Consider the following 15,808-nt stretch of genomic DNA (forward strand, 5'->3'; position numbering starts at 1 on the left):
GGCTGGGAGGGAAAGTATGCCAGGTAGGGACTGAGGGATGCTGGTAGAACCTGGAGACCAGGCATACTTTGATATGTAAAATACGCACCTTAATCCCTAGTCCTGGGGTCCTAAACCAAACAGCAAGCATCCCATGCAGCCAGTACAGTCAGCTTCAGCACAATCTCACCCTTCAGATGGCACAGCTGTCCCCAGGCTACATACATCCTAGCTCATAGAACCAGCTCAGGGGAGTGAGATGATTTAAGGAAGCCCACAGAGATGGTAACCCGAGGTGTCATCCTCCCCCACCCATCCCCCACCCCCACCCCCACCCAGTGCCTCATGCCTCAGGTCTGCATTGGGCCCTTCCTGCGGCACACACAGACATGGCACAAGTGCAGGGCCTTTCCAATCAATGCTGAGCACTGCTGAGCCAGCCCTGTGCCCCAGGCTTGACAGTCTCTCTCCAGAGAGAGCGAACGAGCTTGTTCAACAACACTCATGTCCCAGATGAATAGAGACCTCGCCCGCATGCAAGCCAGCATTAGGCCTGAACTTTGCAAGGAACACCTCCATTTACACTAGCATCATTTGTTTCTTCCTAAAGATTCACAGATATGGTGTTACCTCATCCAGAGACTTACCCCTCTCCACAACACACTCCTATTTGGAGACTAAATGTGTAAATTTATGGACAAGTAATTCTTAGTGGTATTCAGTAAGGTGGCTACTAGCTACATGTGACTGCTGATTATTTAAAATGTAGCTATTCTGGGGCTGGAGCGATGCCTCAGTCAGAGAAGTGTTCGCCTTGTAACACGACAAGAAGCAGGGATGGCATCACATCTATAATCCCAGGCCGAGAGGATGGAGGCAGAGAGGTCCTTAGGGCTTTGCTGGCTGGCCAGCCTAACCTACCGGTACACTCTAGACCAATGAGGGTCCACGCACACACAGTGACTGCTGTGAGTCACATGAGGTATAGGCAGAGACTACGTGTTAGTGCCAGTCTGACAAAAAGAATGCATAACTACCTTGATATTTTTATAAAGATTAGTGATATTATTTTTAGAAATTCTTGGATAAAATATCAACGACATGTGTTTCAGGTTACCTTACTTCGGCTATCGGGAAGTCTAAAGTATGTACTAATTACGTGCTATTTCTGTTATTTTTAAGGTTTGGTGTCAAAAAGAAAATGTTTACTTTCTGAAACTCTTGTTTTGTTTTTTTAAAAAAACACCACAGTAGAGATGGAGTGGTCAGAGCTGGCCCCATGAGGCAGAGCAGGAGGAGGGAGAGCCTGGGTCTCTGAGAAGCCCCTGTCTGCATCATGCTGTCCTGGTAACAGCCATCTTCGTCCCTGTCTTTCCAGTCTCCACCAAGCACAGAATGGATCGGAATAAGTGGAAGCCAACATGATAAGGTCGCTCCTAGTGCTCTCTGACACTCAACATGGCTGTAAATTTCAGCTATGGCTTCTAGAAAGATACAGGTACAGGTGACAAAAAGACGTACCAGCACAGAGGGACTCAGGAGGGAGCTTCACTTTGGGGACCTAAGTTTGCCCTTCCGCACCCAAGTCCAGTTGTAAACATTAACTAGACTACGAGTTTTATTCAACTCAACTAACCAACGACAGCCTTGCTGCTGGGGATGCCAAACTAAAGTCCGCTGCTTCCTTCAGCTCTTTTTAGCAACACAGAGAGGTGTTGGCAGCTGATCTCAGGTGGAGGAAAAGGAACAGGGGAGTGGCCCTTAGGCAGAGACACCACAGCCAAGTTCAAAGCCAGACTCAGTGTGTCAAGGAAACCATGCTTCAGATTCTCTACAAAGGAGAGTAAGGACAGACAGGACCGGTGGGTCGAACAGGCAATGCTGAGCCCTGGGAGGTGAGGTGCAGCTCCTACCTGCAGGGAACTGTTCATTCAGTGTGCAGTGCAAGTGTACCTCCTTAGCACAGTGCCAGGCCCTGGCAGTCCCTCCCTGGGGAGAAGCTGCCTCCAAAGAAGTGAGATCTGGACACAGAACTGTGTGAATCAACCCCGATCCAGGAAGCTGGCAGGATCCTATCATCCTGCTGGTTAGAGGAATGTACACCTGTAAGGAATAAGGGCCCTCCAAACTTCCTTAGCCTCAGAACACCTTTCTAGGGAAAATTCTGAATTAGTTGTATCAAGTTAGAGGGTATTTCAAACTTCTAGAAAAGTTTAATAACAACTATAATCCAAGACTTCTTAGTTCTAAAATTACCTTCACGAGCAGTTTGGGGGCTCAAGTGGGACTTCCAGTATCTCCTATCCACTGTCCCAAATTCTGCCTCTCTTCTACGCCTCTTCTGACTCAGTCACTGTCCGTGATAAGATGTTAACCCATTGTTCTATATATGGTACCTGCACTGGCTAGTTTTATGTCAACCTGACATGAGCTAGAATCTTCTATCTGAACCTCAATTGTGAAAATTCCCCCCCAAAATCTGGCTGTAGGGCATCTTCTTAATTAGTAATTAGTGCGGAAGGGCCCAGCCCACTGTTGGTGGTGCCACCACTGGGCAGATGGTCCTGAGTTCCATAAGAAAGCAGGTTGAGCAAGCCATGAGGAGCAAGCCCGTAAGCAGCATTCCTCCATGGCCTCTGCCTCCAAGTTCCTGCCCTGTGTGATTTCCTATCCTGACTTCCTTTCATGATGAACAGGGAAGTAGAAGTGTAAGCCAAACAAATCCTTTCCTCTCCGACTTTCTTTTGATCATGGTGTTTCATCACAGCAAGAGTAATCCTAGCCAGGACAGTCCCCCAAGCACCTAAACCAAATACTTTTACATAAACTAAGCTTAAATCTCCATAATCTTAGTCCTGCCCCCAATCCTGGGCTGTTCTAGGAGAGACATGAAAGGCAATCTACCCACTACCCCTCACTGCACAGATGAAAATACCAGGGCTCTGCAGGGGTGGATGGGGTGAAGGGGTGACCTGAAATTTTGACAATATTTCTTCTGTCTTGTTGGGCCAACAGAAACCTCCTCTAAACACTCCAGGTTCCTCGGTGCCCACTGTACCAATAGGGGATAAACATTCAGGATTGTCCTGGCTCGTGTGGAAAGGGGTGGAAAGGGGAGCCTAGGGTGGAAAGCCACATGTCTGTACGTCTTCAGAGAGTCTATTTCTGTGTACCTTTCTGGGAAGATGGCCCATGTAACAGTGAGGTAAGAAAGACACCGGAGGACAACTATACTTCTTCATTCATAGCTCCAGATGCTTTATATACAACTAGTATTCCCTCATCTATATAATTCAGCCAGATGTCCTGGCCTCCAACAGTCTTCATCATGTTTTAGTGTGTGTGTCTGTGTGTGTGTGCCTGTGTGTGTATGTGTGTGTCTGTGTCTGTGTTTTACCTTTTAAGATTTGTTTGTGTACATGCATGTACATATGCACATAATGGATGTGTGTGAGGACACCCCCTGGGAAAGAAGGTGTCAAATTCCCTAGAGCTATGGTGACAAGGATGTAAGTCCTGGGACAGAGCTTCAGTGCTCTGTGACATCCACATGAACTCAGTCACTGAGCCATCTCTCCACCTCCAATTTTCAGGTTTTCATGCAGACTTTTTTCCATTTATCTACCTTTCCCTTCCCAATGGCAGGCTTAAATGACTGTCTTTATCTCTATCTGTCTATCTGTCTGTCTGTCTCTGTGTGTGTGTGTGTGTGTGTGTGTGTGTGTGTGCGAGAGAGAGAGAGAGAGAGAGAGAGAGAGAGAGAGAGAGAGAGAGATAGATACAGGTACAGATAGATCTCAGGAAACCTGACCAGGAGTTGGCTATCCTGGTTCTGTAGATCTTAGATGCAGATCCAGTTACCAACCCGCTGCGTACAAGTTTCCTCACCTGTAAGAAAAACACAGATCTTCATTTCTACAAAGCAAGGAACCTAAAAAGCTTAGCATGAAAGGGAGGTGGTGGTAACAGAGGCATGTAAGTCCCTGAGGGACGCCATTAGAGCAGTCAGTCTCTCTGCTCTTTCTAGGAATGCACTCCATAAAGACTCCCTTCCTACACTACTAAGATAGGTGTGTAACAGTGGGCACCTCGCCTGTGCAAACAGTTCTAGGAACAGTGGGGAATCCCTGTACTTACTGGAAAGCCTACAACTTGCATGAACATTTAACTTTCACACAGTGTGGCCTTTTCTCTGGCTAGGGATGAGTTAAATGTTCTCTGAGTGTTTGGAGAGAGTGGGTGAGATTAGTACACACTGTGGCTACATGTAAGTGAGCTCCTTCATTACTCAGGCCTCAATACTCCAAAAGAGGGTGGTGCCCTGTGTGTCCCCAGTGGCCACCCAGCAAGCCTGGTGGATCTCAGGTCCTATACCTGTGGCTGAATGAGCTAATGGACAAACAAATGAAGCAGAAAACCAGAAGATGGGCAGAGTCCTGAAGAGTTTGCAGCTCCCAGGAAGTGCATGTCCTAATTCTGGCCACCTTACAATGTGTCACACAAAGGTGACAGGAACATTCCTAAACCTCACAATATTGAAACACAAACAACCAAGAAATGGCTCATTAAATAATGCCAACTGTTGTCCTTCCTTCTACGATAGCTCATGCAGATGCAGTCCTTTCTTGGTGTGACTAAGTCTTCTGGACTATGCCTTGCCCACACACCGCACTTTAGGACCTGGGTCTTCCTTCACTCCGTGTGCCGTGTTCATGGACAGAAAGGCCCTCGCCTCCTATGGAGCTGGGCACCAATGGGGCCACTGTAAGCCGAGTCCTCTTTCTCTACAAGGGACACACGGGCAGCTGCTACACTGCTTAGTGATCACGTGTGACTGCAAAAAGATGTGAGTCAGAACTCACATCTGTTAACATGTGTTATGTCCCACAAAGATATGAAAAAGCAAACATGTATGTGGAAACATGACTCCATTTGCATGTGAAGCTTAACTCCTCCCTGCCCACCTCACAGAACTAACCCCACCCAGGAGCTCCACTGAATGATCTGCCAAATTCCACTCCGGGAGCTCCACACCCTTTTCCTCTCAAGGGCAGCAAAATAACAATTACAATAAGGTCTTTCCAAGAGTTAGCATTTGGAGGGGAGAGAGTGGTATTCAGTGTGAACAGACAGCTGTCAGACATCAAGAGCACCCCCAGCGCTCCCCACGCATCACCCACAGTCACAGAGTCGCCACCGATGGTTTGGAGGTAAGTTGAGTGGCAAAGGGACATCTGTCTCCTCTGCTCTCTAGAACTATGCAGACAAGACCCACCTACAAGCCCAACCCTTTGGTCTCAGAGGTTTCCTGACATCTAGGCACAGGCTCTTGTTGAAAGTACTGACTTCCAGGCAGGTGTGGTGGCCTGCACCTATACTCTAGCATTGGGTGGGAAATGAGACCGAAGGTTCTGGAAGTCAAAACTCAATCTAAAAACAGAACCACCATCAATGGCTTTTCTAGCCCTAAAATAAATAAATAAATAAAAGTTAAAATTAAAAGAAATCCACTCTTCAGGAAGACCTTAAACATGTCGAATCTGTCAGGCCAGAGGAAAAGAAAGCATGAGGGCAAGGCGAAACTTCCAACGGTTTCCAGGGTAAGTTTGCAGAAAACACTTTAAGATGAATACACCAGGACATTCACTGTGGCACTCTGACTGATGGCAAAGAACTAGTAACAAATTGAATAACTATGCAATTAAAGTAGATATTAAAAGGGGGAAATTACATTGCCATTAAAAATAAGGCACATATGGGTCGGGAGGCAGCCGTCAGGTAAGCGCTTGCCATGCAAGCCTGAGGATTTAATTTGATCCCCAGCTCCACGTGCTAAAGGCAGGTGTGGCAGTGTGTTCTTACAGTCTTGGTGCTGATAAGATGGGGGCAGGAATTTAAGCTCCTGTCTTTACACCTGAGGGATGAGACCTGATCCTGACTTCTGATAGGCATGCATACATGCATGCACTCATGCAGGCACACATATACACACACACACACACACACACACACACACACGCACGCACGCACTAATCCATGCATGGTTCTGGAGATGTTCTAGGAGAAAACATTTAAGAGATCTTTATTCGTGGACTTTCCAAAGCAGACAGATTATGGGGACTTACTTGTGCTTTCTTAGGCACAGACAGGACAAGTCAGGAGGACACAGAGCAAGTTAGCAACAATGGCAGCCTTTGAGAGGTTGTCTTTGGCTCAGTGGTAGAGCATTTGGGGACTTGCATACATGAGACTGGATCCCAGAACAGGAGTAACGGGATGCAATTTACATTCTTTATTAACCATTAGTTGTCCCTTCTAAATTGTTTATTATTTTCTCCTAGGGACTACACGTAATAACTAAATGTTACTTCCTAAATGGACTATGTTCCCTGCGGCTAAACATCTCTCCATACAGTTCACTCAAATTATGGGCTCAGGGATTCTCACACAAGTCCAGGGGCTATCGGTGCTATGCTAATGATCAGCACCCCAACATACTGATCTTGGGTCTGCACACTCTAGAATGCTCCCCTGAGAAGCAAGTTGTGCTCTCAGCAGCCTGCTGCGTTCTCATTTGCTGTGGGCAGATGTCTTCACAGACAAAGAGATTCACCCTGGTTTGCCGCCCCCCAAACATCCTGGCTTCTATCTGATATTCCCCTCTTATCTTGTTTACCTCTGTGGAAGAGAAACTCCTGCAGATAAGAAAGTCATCTGGTTGTATCAGTTTCCTTCCCTCTCCACACCCCTGTGCAGGTGCACGGAACTGGACCACTCCACGGGACCAGAAGTTTCCATGTCCCAAGAAGCATTTCCCCATGTACAGCTGTAGCTGGCCCAGCCTTGTCTTTTACAATTCCCAGTGGAACCATCTGGAACTGAGCTAATAAACAAGGAACGACAGCATACACAAAAAACATGAGACACTAGAAAGAGCAGTCAGTTTTTTAAGAGAAGCCACTTCTCCGTTAATGAAAGAAAAAAATCAGAACGTCACGGCAAGCTACTCAGTTCTTCCAATAATGATTTCTGCACATCCAGAGAACCACAAGAGAACACATTTCAGGATATTCACCCAAGAAAGCCAAACCATACAACATCCTTCAACTTCCACTCTAGGAGTTCACACTAGGAGGCATGCGGGTGACTCAAGCCACTCATGAGTTATCTATCAGGCTTGAAGATAGGATCTAAGATAAGGAGCAAACAACTGTTTGTAAACTTTATTCCAGAAAGGGGCAGAGGCAATAAATCTATACATTAAAAAATGAACTGTGTGCGTGTGGCGGTGTCGGGGCGGGGCGGGGGGGGGGGACCCAACTTATTTGACTGACTTTCAGTCAAAAAAACCGAGCAGAACAGTTTTGAAGGCTGCGCAATACAAGGCAACCTCCCTTGTCACAAAGGAAAGTGATTCTGTCAGGGTGAAATCTGCTCTTGGAGAGTTTAAGCTCCCATCCTCACAGCTATTAATTGCCAGTGCCATCAACTGGAAACCAAACACTAGCGTACTAGAGCAGCCGCAACTGAACTCCCATGTTTGGGGTGGGGATAGCTACACAGAGGTACTAGGCACTAGCTTGACAATCCCTTTAACAGATCAAGTGAAAGGCTCAATTGTCCCCTCAGCAGAGCATGCTGGTGGTTTCTGCAGCTTGCTTTAAAAAATTATGTGCCTTTATTGTACTAAAGAAATTCCAAACGGGAAGCACAGCCTACTCATTGATGGTTAACAACACAATTACTTTACACGCTCTTCCCTTCAGAGTCTAAGAAGACACTTGAATTTGTTCAAACTGCTATGGATTTGGTCAATGTTAAAACATCAACTTTGCTATTAGTTGAGATTCTTTCTGACTCTGTTCAACACAAACTCCCCTGGTAAAAAACAAACAAGGGGAAGAGAAGGCATGCAGTCTTATAGCCCTCCTCAGCACCTACCTACCTTGTTTTCTCACTGACATAAATAGACAACACACAGAAGGGTTAAGTTTGCAAAATACTTCCTTTCCAACTCCCAGGTTGCTGTTAAAACCCCCGCCCAGTTGAATTCTGAAAAAATGTTGTGGCTAGGTGTGACAAAATTTTTGAACAATACTAAATTGTTTTATGCTAAGTTCCACCCAGAAACCTGTTCACCCACAAACTTCAACATTTCTTTCCTGAGGAAGAATGGAAGTAGACTTTAGGTCAGTCTATAAGGAAAGGTAGAGAGAAGGGTTCCCTAGAGACAGGCGGAGCAAGGCAGAAAGTCAGAAAGGAGCGGTTCAGAGAGACTCATTCAGGAGCAGTCACAGCCCCCGAGTCGGGACAGGACTGGAGTCTTACCAATGTGGAGCTCTCTGCCTCCACATCTGCCTGAGCTGCATCCTTGTATTGCAGGGGGGACTCGATGACCAGCTCCTTCTTGTCATTCCTACCGCTCGTCCTGTATCTCTCAGCCTGCATTCTCCACACAGACCACTGTCAGGAAGCTTGCAGCAAGGACAGCTGAGAGTCCCCGCTGCACCACTGACCAGCGAAAGGAAAGGAAGCCTGAAGCCTGTTTCCCAGGCACTGGAAGTGCAAAGCCTGAGGGGTGGGGAAGGCATGACCGACTGAGAAGGCCAGCCTCTAGGGGTGTTACTACAGCTAGGAGAATGGGAGGCTCCTGCTCGCTGGCCAAAGAAAAACAACCCCCAAACAGAACAATACACAGTGTACTGCCTCTGCAATGAAAGACCAGCCTCATTGTGTCTGTTCCACACAGCGTGGGCCAAATCAATGTGAATCCAAATAGTGCAGCATTGAGAAGGAAGCCTGTCGATCTCAGCAAGGCTCCCTTGTAAGGATTTCCGATCTGAAGCCCCCAGCTAGGTTGCCTGGCTGGTCTAAAAGTTGCAGTTTCAAAATGCTTTCATTTGTGTTATGGCTAAGCACCAAGAACTTGGCTCCTGATCAAAGCAGGACCAAACAAGCAAGCAAGGGTGTTCCCAGGAGGTGCAGTGCAAGAAATAGTTTCTCTTGCAGGACAGACAGCAGCAGACAAATTCATGTATCTACTGTTTTATGTCAGGGAGATGGTACCATGCTGAATAAATTAATAATGCAGCCAAAACATTTACCATGGACATTTTCTTCGCACACAACAATGTGTGTGTGCCAGGATGTCGTGTGCCCAGTGCTAAAGGATGGAGAAGGTCAGAGTGGAAACGTAAAGCAGAAACTCTCTTCCCACAAGAAGAGTAGGAAACAGATGGGAAATCCAGACAGAGATATCCTGAAGAAGAGAGATACATGGATGTTCTTGCAGAAGTCTGTTATCTTTATTGTTTCCTCATATTCATGGTGGAGTAACTTTTAAAAGATCAACTAGCAAAAATCAAAACACAATCATTGGAGGGGTTCTATATAAAGATGCACAGAAAGCATGCACTACAGGTGGGTTAAATGTAAAATAAAGATGCCCTTCTGGTGGAACCCCTCCCATTTAGTGCCTATTTACTTCTTTGAAATCAGGAAGTGTCTAGTAACAGATACAAGTACTGTAACAGTCAGTAAATAGCATCCAGTCTCAATGTACAAAATAGTTTAGGACCAGAAGCCAGCAGAAGAAATGCAGGTCCACCCAGCCCCACAGTCACTCTGCAGGCACTCAGTAGAGACTGCCAGAGCTCAGTAGGACTCAAGTAGAAACTGAGAGGCCACACAGTGCCTAACTGCCCTCCCTCTTCCCCTTCAGCACCTGCCACTGTCATTTAAACACCAGAAATCCTTCTGACTATGGTCACCATTATGTAGTAAATAAATTACTGAGCCCATTTAAAAAATAGTTAACTTGCTGTGTGTGGCTGTTCACACTTATAATTCCACAACTCGGGGATAACTAAAGCAGGAGGATTGCCACCAGTTCAAGTCCTGCCTAGAATAAAAAGTAAGCTCCTGTATCAAGAAAAAATCAAAACCTAGCTTTTATAATAAATACACTTTTAAAGAGTTGGGAACAGAGCTCTGTTGGTAGTGCTTGTCTAGCATGCACAAAGCCCTGCGTTCAGTCCTTAGCATCACATAAATCAGAAATTGGGACCCATGCCTGTAATCATAGCACTCTGGAGGTAGAGACTGAAGGGTCAGAACTTCAAGATCGTTCCATCGATAAAACACATACGAAGTTCAAGGCCCACCCATCGTGACCCGAAAAACTAAAGAAAAGAAAGAATAAACTATCCAAGATTTTAGAAACCGGGTAGGTTAGGTGGTAACCACCCTACTGTCTGCGCTCAGGACAGCGGCAGGCTTCGGGACTCCGAATCTGAGGCCAGCCTACCCTGCATAGTAAGTTCCAGGACAGTCAGGGCTTCACAGAGAAACCGGTGGTTTATAGATTATCTTTCAAGGGTAACTCAGACTTTCTAATCAAAGCTGCATCCCACGTACAAATAAAGCCAAAAGAAGAATGAAATTAAAATTCAGAAGTGTCCGAGATAATGGGCTAGAGAGTCGACATCACAGCATAAACCACTGACATGAGCAGCAGCACAGAAACCTTCTCGGTGGCTCACAGGATAGGCCTAATCTTCCTGGGACTTCCACCGCCACTCAGCAGCCAGCACTCCTGCTCGCTAAGGAAACAAGCTATCCAATTTGTTGAGTCAAACTGCAGTGGTATCCATAGTCATCGCTGGGTTAAGACTGTTACTTGAGAAGCACTGTTTGCCCTGTACAAAGCACCGCTTATGGTTTGCAGTCTTACCTACTCTTGGAAACTCTATGTAACTTAGCCCCATTTCTCACACCAGTAAACTGATGCAGACTTTAAATTTACACATGGCAAACAGGGTCCAGTGTGGGTACTACAGTGTGATTCTATGCTGAACTGGCTGTTTATTCTAACTAAAATTATGTCAGCCAAGCAACTACTGATAATGTCAGTGATCCAGAGTTTAGTGACACACTAAACAGCCTTTACATAATGGCATACAGATGCCCACTTGGGGGTAACTGCTGTTGCTATTCCCAAGCCGAAGAATATACTTAAGTCTTAAATTCCGGACTCTGGCTATACGGCCTAAAAGGACAATTCCACCAGCTATGCTGTTGCAATACATTACAAAGATCTGCAGCAACTAAAAATAAAAGCTGTAGTCTCAGCCCCTCAGGCTGTGAGTTCAAAGCAGCCTAGACGACCTTCAAGACAAAGATGCAAAGAGGGCTATGGAGATGGCTCAGCAAGCATGAGGACATGAGTTTGGATTCCCAGTCCCCACATAAACGCCAGGTGTAGCAGGGTGTATGTCTGCAAACCAACCACTGATGGGGGAAGGGACAGAAGGATTTTGGAGCTAATTTGATAGGCAGTAGCAAAATAGAAGACTTCCAGGCTCAGTGAGAAATCCCATCTCAAAAAGTAAGGTGAAAAGCAATCAAAACCCTAACAACCACTTCTGGTCTTCACAGGCGCACACACTCCTGAATGCACACAAGCTCACACCTATGTGAACACACACACACACACACACACCTCTTTCATGCACATACACACTGCTATCTAACCTCTCTGCTGACCCTGACAGCTGTTTTCAAATACTTGTTTGGAGTGGCACATGTTCATGTTATCAGGTAGGCATTGTCTTAAGAATTTTGTGTGTTTTCTTTAAAAAAAAAAAAAAAAAGCAATGACTTTAAATGTCTTTTATAACCAAGGGGAGGGGGAAACACTTGATTGGCTCTGAGCTCCTAGGCAGCCAGGACAAAAAAGCAAACATGATGAGTTCCATAATGTAAACCATCCAGAGGAGAAAACGTGCCAGGTTCTAAAGGAAATAAATCCTGTGAAAAGTTTCTCTGGCAGAGGTTTGTGTAAGAAGAGCTGTTGTCCTCGACTGTGCCTATAGGATGTGCACTGCAAAATTCTACTTATACCCCAGACCAAGTAACGCAGTCACCTTCCCAAGATAGCCGGCACCCACAAGTGGCCCAGCTCACTGAACAGGAAAGTTCTGGGGCAACTGTGTCACCTCAGCCACGGTTTCCTGCTCTCCTCAAGGATGCTGTAGGTAAAGTCACCAAGGAAGCTGAAGGCAGCGCATGCACGCTCTCTCACCCTGAGCCCTGGAAAAGGATGTGTTTTCTCCATGCCCCAGGACAGCAGAGGATATCAGAGCAGCACAGCCCCCAAAGGAAACACCATTTCAGAGGACAGGAAGCAGGTGGCCAGGTTTCCCTTCACAGTGGTCTATAAAGAGGTCCATGTCAGCCCTCTGGATTCCAACTACAACAACATCACTGTGCTCCTGGACCTGCTGACCTCAATGGTTTCACACACCCACTGGTTAAACCCTTCCAATAAAGAGCCCACCCAGGATTGGGCATTGAGAAGACATCAGAATATTACTGTGGACTAGAGTTAACTCTGGACCCAGTGAATGTTTCCACAGACAAGGGTTTAGTTCTCAGTCTTAACACACATTCATCCCTATCTGCTGGGTACTCAAAACCATAAAAGTTTACAGGAAATTTAAGGAATTTTCCTAGGGCTTTTTGATTCTACGGAAGGTTAGCTGTAGACCCCAGTTCTGTCTTTGTCCTCTCATGAGAGTGTCTGCCACAGTTCTGAGAAGCTGCAGCCCCTGCTCATGCCCAGGAACGTTTCCCAGCCTTGTACTCTCACAAGTCAAAACCCAAGGGACAGTAAGTAACAATTAAAATGTCCCTCTTTCTCAGCTAAGAAAATGTTATTCTATAAAACTTGCCAGGTGTTTTGTGAAAATTCGCTGTATATCAACACAGTATAGTTGGGCTCTTAAAAAGCACTGACAGTGGGTGAGGAGTTAGCTCAGTGGGGAAAGGCACATGCTACCAAGCTGGATGACCAGGACTCACAAATGTAGTCTGACTCCTTGTGTTGTCTCCCTAGCAACGGCAGCATGAGTCTGAAGCTTGACTCAAGTAACTACTTGATTGACCGACAACCACAGAGATGAACTCCACATTACCACCTATTCCAGTGCTTCTTAGCTAGGGATCCAAGACTGAACGGGCAGGGGATGGTCTGTGAGCCTTCTACCATGGTGAAGCTGGATGTGCCCGTGAGCTCTCTGAGGCCCCCGGAGCATATCCAGTTCTCAGAGGAAGGCTGCAAGGAGGTGCCCACCACAGAAAGAGGAGACTCACCGATCTCAGGACACGGACAAGCCCAGGTCTCATGTAGGTAGGGATAACAGCAACTTAACTGCCATGAGATAGCAGTCAAGACTGTCACCATGAAGACAGGTCTAACCAGCGGCTGCCTGAAGCCACATCAGGAACCCTCAGGACCTACGGACAACTAAAGGCCAATATACAACCCGCTGCCGGATGATGCTATTGAGAAAGTGCTTACAGTATTACATTTAAAAGACACAGAATGTGACTGATGGTTATCTCCAGCATGTAGAACCATTTGCATTTGTCTCTCTAAAATCATCCACATTTTGTAAGTTTTCTTCAAATGCACATTTGACTTTTTCAGTCAGAAATGAATGAATAAGAGTTGGCAGGAGGGCTCGTGAGATGGCTCAGTGGGTAAGAGCACCCGACTGCTCTTCCAAAGGTCTGGAGTTCAAATCCCAGCAACCACATGGTGGCTCATAACCATCCATAACAAGATCTGACGCCCTCTTCTGGAGTGTCTGAAGACAGCTACAGTGTACTTACATATAATAAATAAATAAATCTTTAAAAAAAAAAAAAAAAGAGTTGGCAGGAGCTGTCATGCTGTCAAACTCAGTTCAATTCCCAAAACCCACATGGCAGGAGAAAACCAACCCTCCACAGCTGTCCCTTGACCTCCACATGTGCACAAGCCATGTGTATGCACACACATATACACACATTCATGCACATATTCATGCACACTCATATACATACTTACACACATACACTCAGACTCGCACACAAATGCACACCCATTCATGCTGACACATACATATACATACATGTGTATACACACTCACATATGTATTCTTGCGCACTCATAGACTCACTCACACACAGACTCAAACAAATGCATATCTACTCACACATATATACACATACTCATATGTACAAGTACATATGCTCACATTCACATTCATGCACACACACACAGTCATATACACAATAACTGACAAAAATGTTTAAAGAGGAATAAATGACTAAACACAGATTATGAGAAAATGAATGGACTTAGCATAATATTAAGCACGTTGCATGTTCTCAGAAATAAACAAAACAAAAATGCATGTTCTCTCTCACATGCAGAATCTAGCACATGTGTTTAAGTGTGAATGACTAAACACGAGGGAAGAGTACACCATGAACAGGAGGGGACAGGAAAGGCAAAGTGCACAGATGAGTACGGACTGACCCTGGTAATGGACACAGGTATGAAAGGTTAAAGCTACTAGTTTTCTTAGTTATGATTTTTCAGATATTTTGGCTCTGAATACGTACATGACCTACACTCACACTAAAAGTGTAAATGCAATATGGAGAGCCACAGCTTCCATTCCCAAGGCCCATTCCAACTGCAGGACTTTGCTGAGTTGGACAGACTTTGGGTGGGGCTAATTTTGGTGTGTGGTGTTTTTATTTATTTGCAAGTCTATTTATAACAAAGTTTACTTTAAGCCCCACTCTCTGGTCCTCATCCCACACACTGAAAGCCTCCTTCGCCACGCTTGTCTTTTAAATCAGCAGTTGAGATAGGTAACCAGGTCTACCTTGTTGGCACTGTGAGAGTCAGGAAATCAATTGAAACTCGTTACAGTATTGGGAAGAAAGCTGTAGAGGAGGCTAGACCCTGCTCTATGCAATTCTCGGGTAAGCTACACTGCAGGGCACTGAAGGAGTCTGTTTCCAAGGGAGGAAGCTAAAATGCAGAGAGGTGACCAAGGATAGGTGGCACACTGTGCACACAGGCTTCGTCTGCAGCACAGAACACTCTTCCACCCTGCCTGTAACATTGCCCTCCTCCTTCATCTTCCCATAACCTCAGTCCCCTCGATCTGCCATCCTAGCTCCTGGTCCTGACTGTTTAAAGCCGGTCAAGCCTCCCTTCACAAGCATCTCAGACATAGGAAGTTTGGCCCTTGTGTCCACGGCTCTCTCCCAGTCCAGGTAAGACAGATGCTCGGAAACCCCTGAAGTGAGCTTACTGGAGACTCCAGCTCTCCCCAGGCTGCAAAGAGAAACACGAGAACGGCTGCATCTGAACCCCAAAGGTCATAGCTACTTGTTTTGATTTGGGTAAAGATAACTCAAACAGCAATGTCAATAATCTATCTTAGGGATGGAAATTTACAAAGCCAAGAGAAACACAGTGTGCCTGGGATTTTTCTCAGGAAACCCAACTCCAGGTGTGGCTTCAGAAACCCAGCCTCAGCCACGGTTGGTTGAGTGCCAGTGTCATCTCTCCTTGGCAGCTTCCTAATGGTCCAGAACCTAACCCGGTGCTACAAACACAGCAGACAATGCCTACCCTCAACAATGCTCTTAGGATAAATGACGAAGCTTTGGACGGCCTTTGCAAACCCAACTCACAGGGCTCGCATGAGCTAGAATTCTCCAGTTTTTTTGTTTGTTTGTTTTTTGTTTTTCTGTTCACCACACACAATAAGGTTAAAAGTTAAGGGTACATTACTAGAGAACAAAACAAAATTTAAGCATCGAGGTGTGGTGTGAGGCTGCGGTTCTTTTTTTTTTTTCTTTCCTAAATTAAAAGATATTCTTCAGGCTGGGCAGTGGTAGCACACACAGAATGGGCAGTGGTAGCACACACAGAATGGGCAGTGGTAGCACACACAGAATGGGCAGTGGTAGCACACACAGA

General features: G+C 45.9%; 1 protein-coding gene across 23 annotated transcripts in view; it reads right to left on the minus strand.

Annotated features, from left to right (window-relative positions):
• Positions 1 to 15,808, minus strand: part of Dock9 (dedicator of cytokinesis 9) — a 258,321-nt gene that overhangs the window by 148,100 nt on the left and 94,413 nt on the right. For 7 of the 23 annotated variants that reach the window (XM_029541779.1, XM_029541780.1, XM_029541778.1 and 4 more), the window contains exon 1: positions 8,308 to 8,518. The exons of 15 other annotated variants lie outside the window; for them this stretch is intronic. In XM_029541779.1, coding sequence (XP_029397639.1) covers positions 8,308 to 8,427 — 120 coding nt within the window. In that variant the 5' untranslated portion in view covers positions 8,428 to 8,518. Of the gene's footprint in view, positions 1 to 8,307; positions 8,527 to 15,808 lie in introns of those variants that run through there. One more of the 23 variants, XM_021203258.1, reaches the window with a different exon arrangement.

This window comes from Mus pahari, chromosome 8 (assembly GCF_900095145.1).
Source record: "Mus pahari chromosome 8, PAHARI_EIJ_v1.1, whole genome shotgun sequence".
Taxonomy (NCBI): Eukaryota; Metazoa; Chordata; class Mammalia; order Rodentia; family Muridae; genus Mus; species Mus pahari.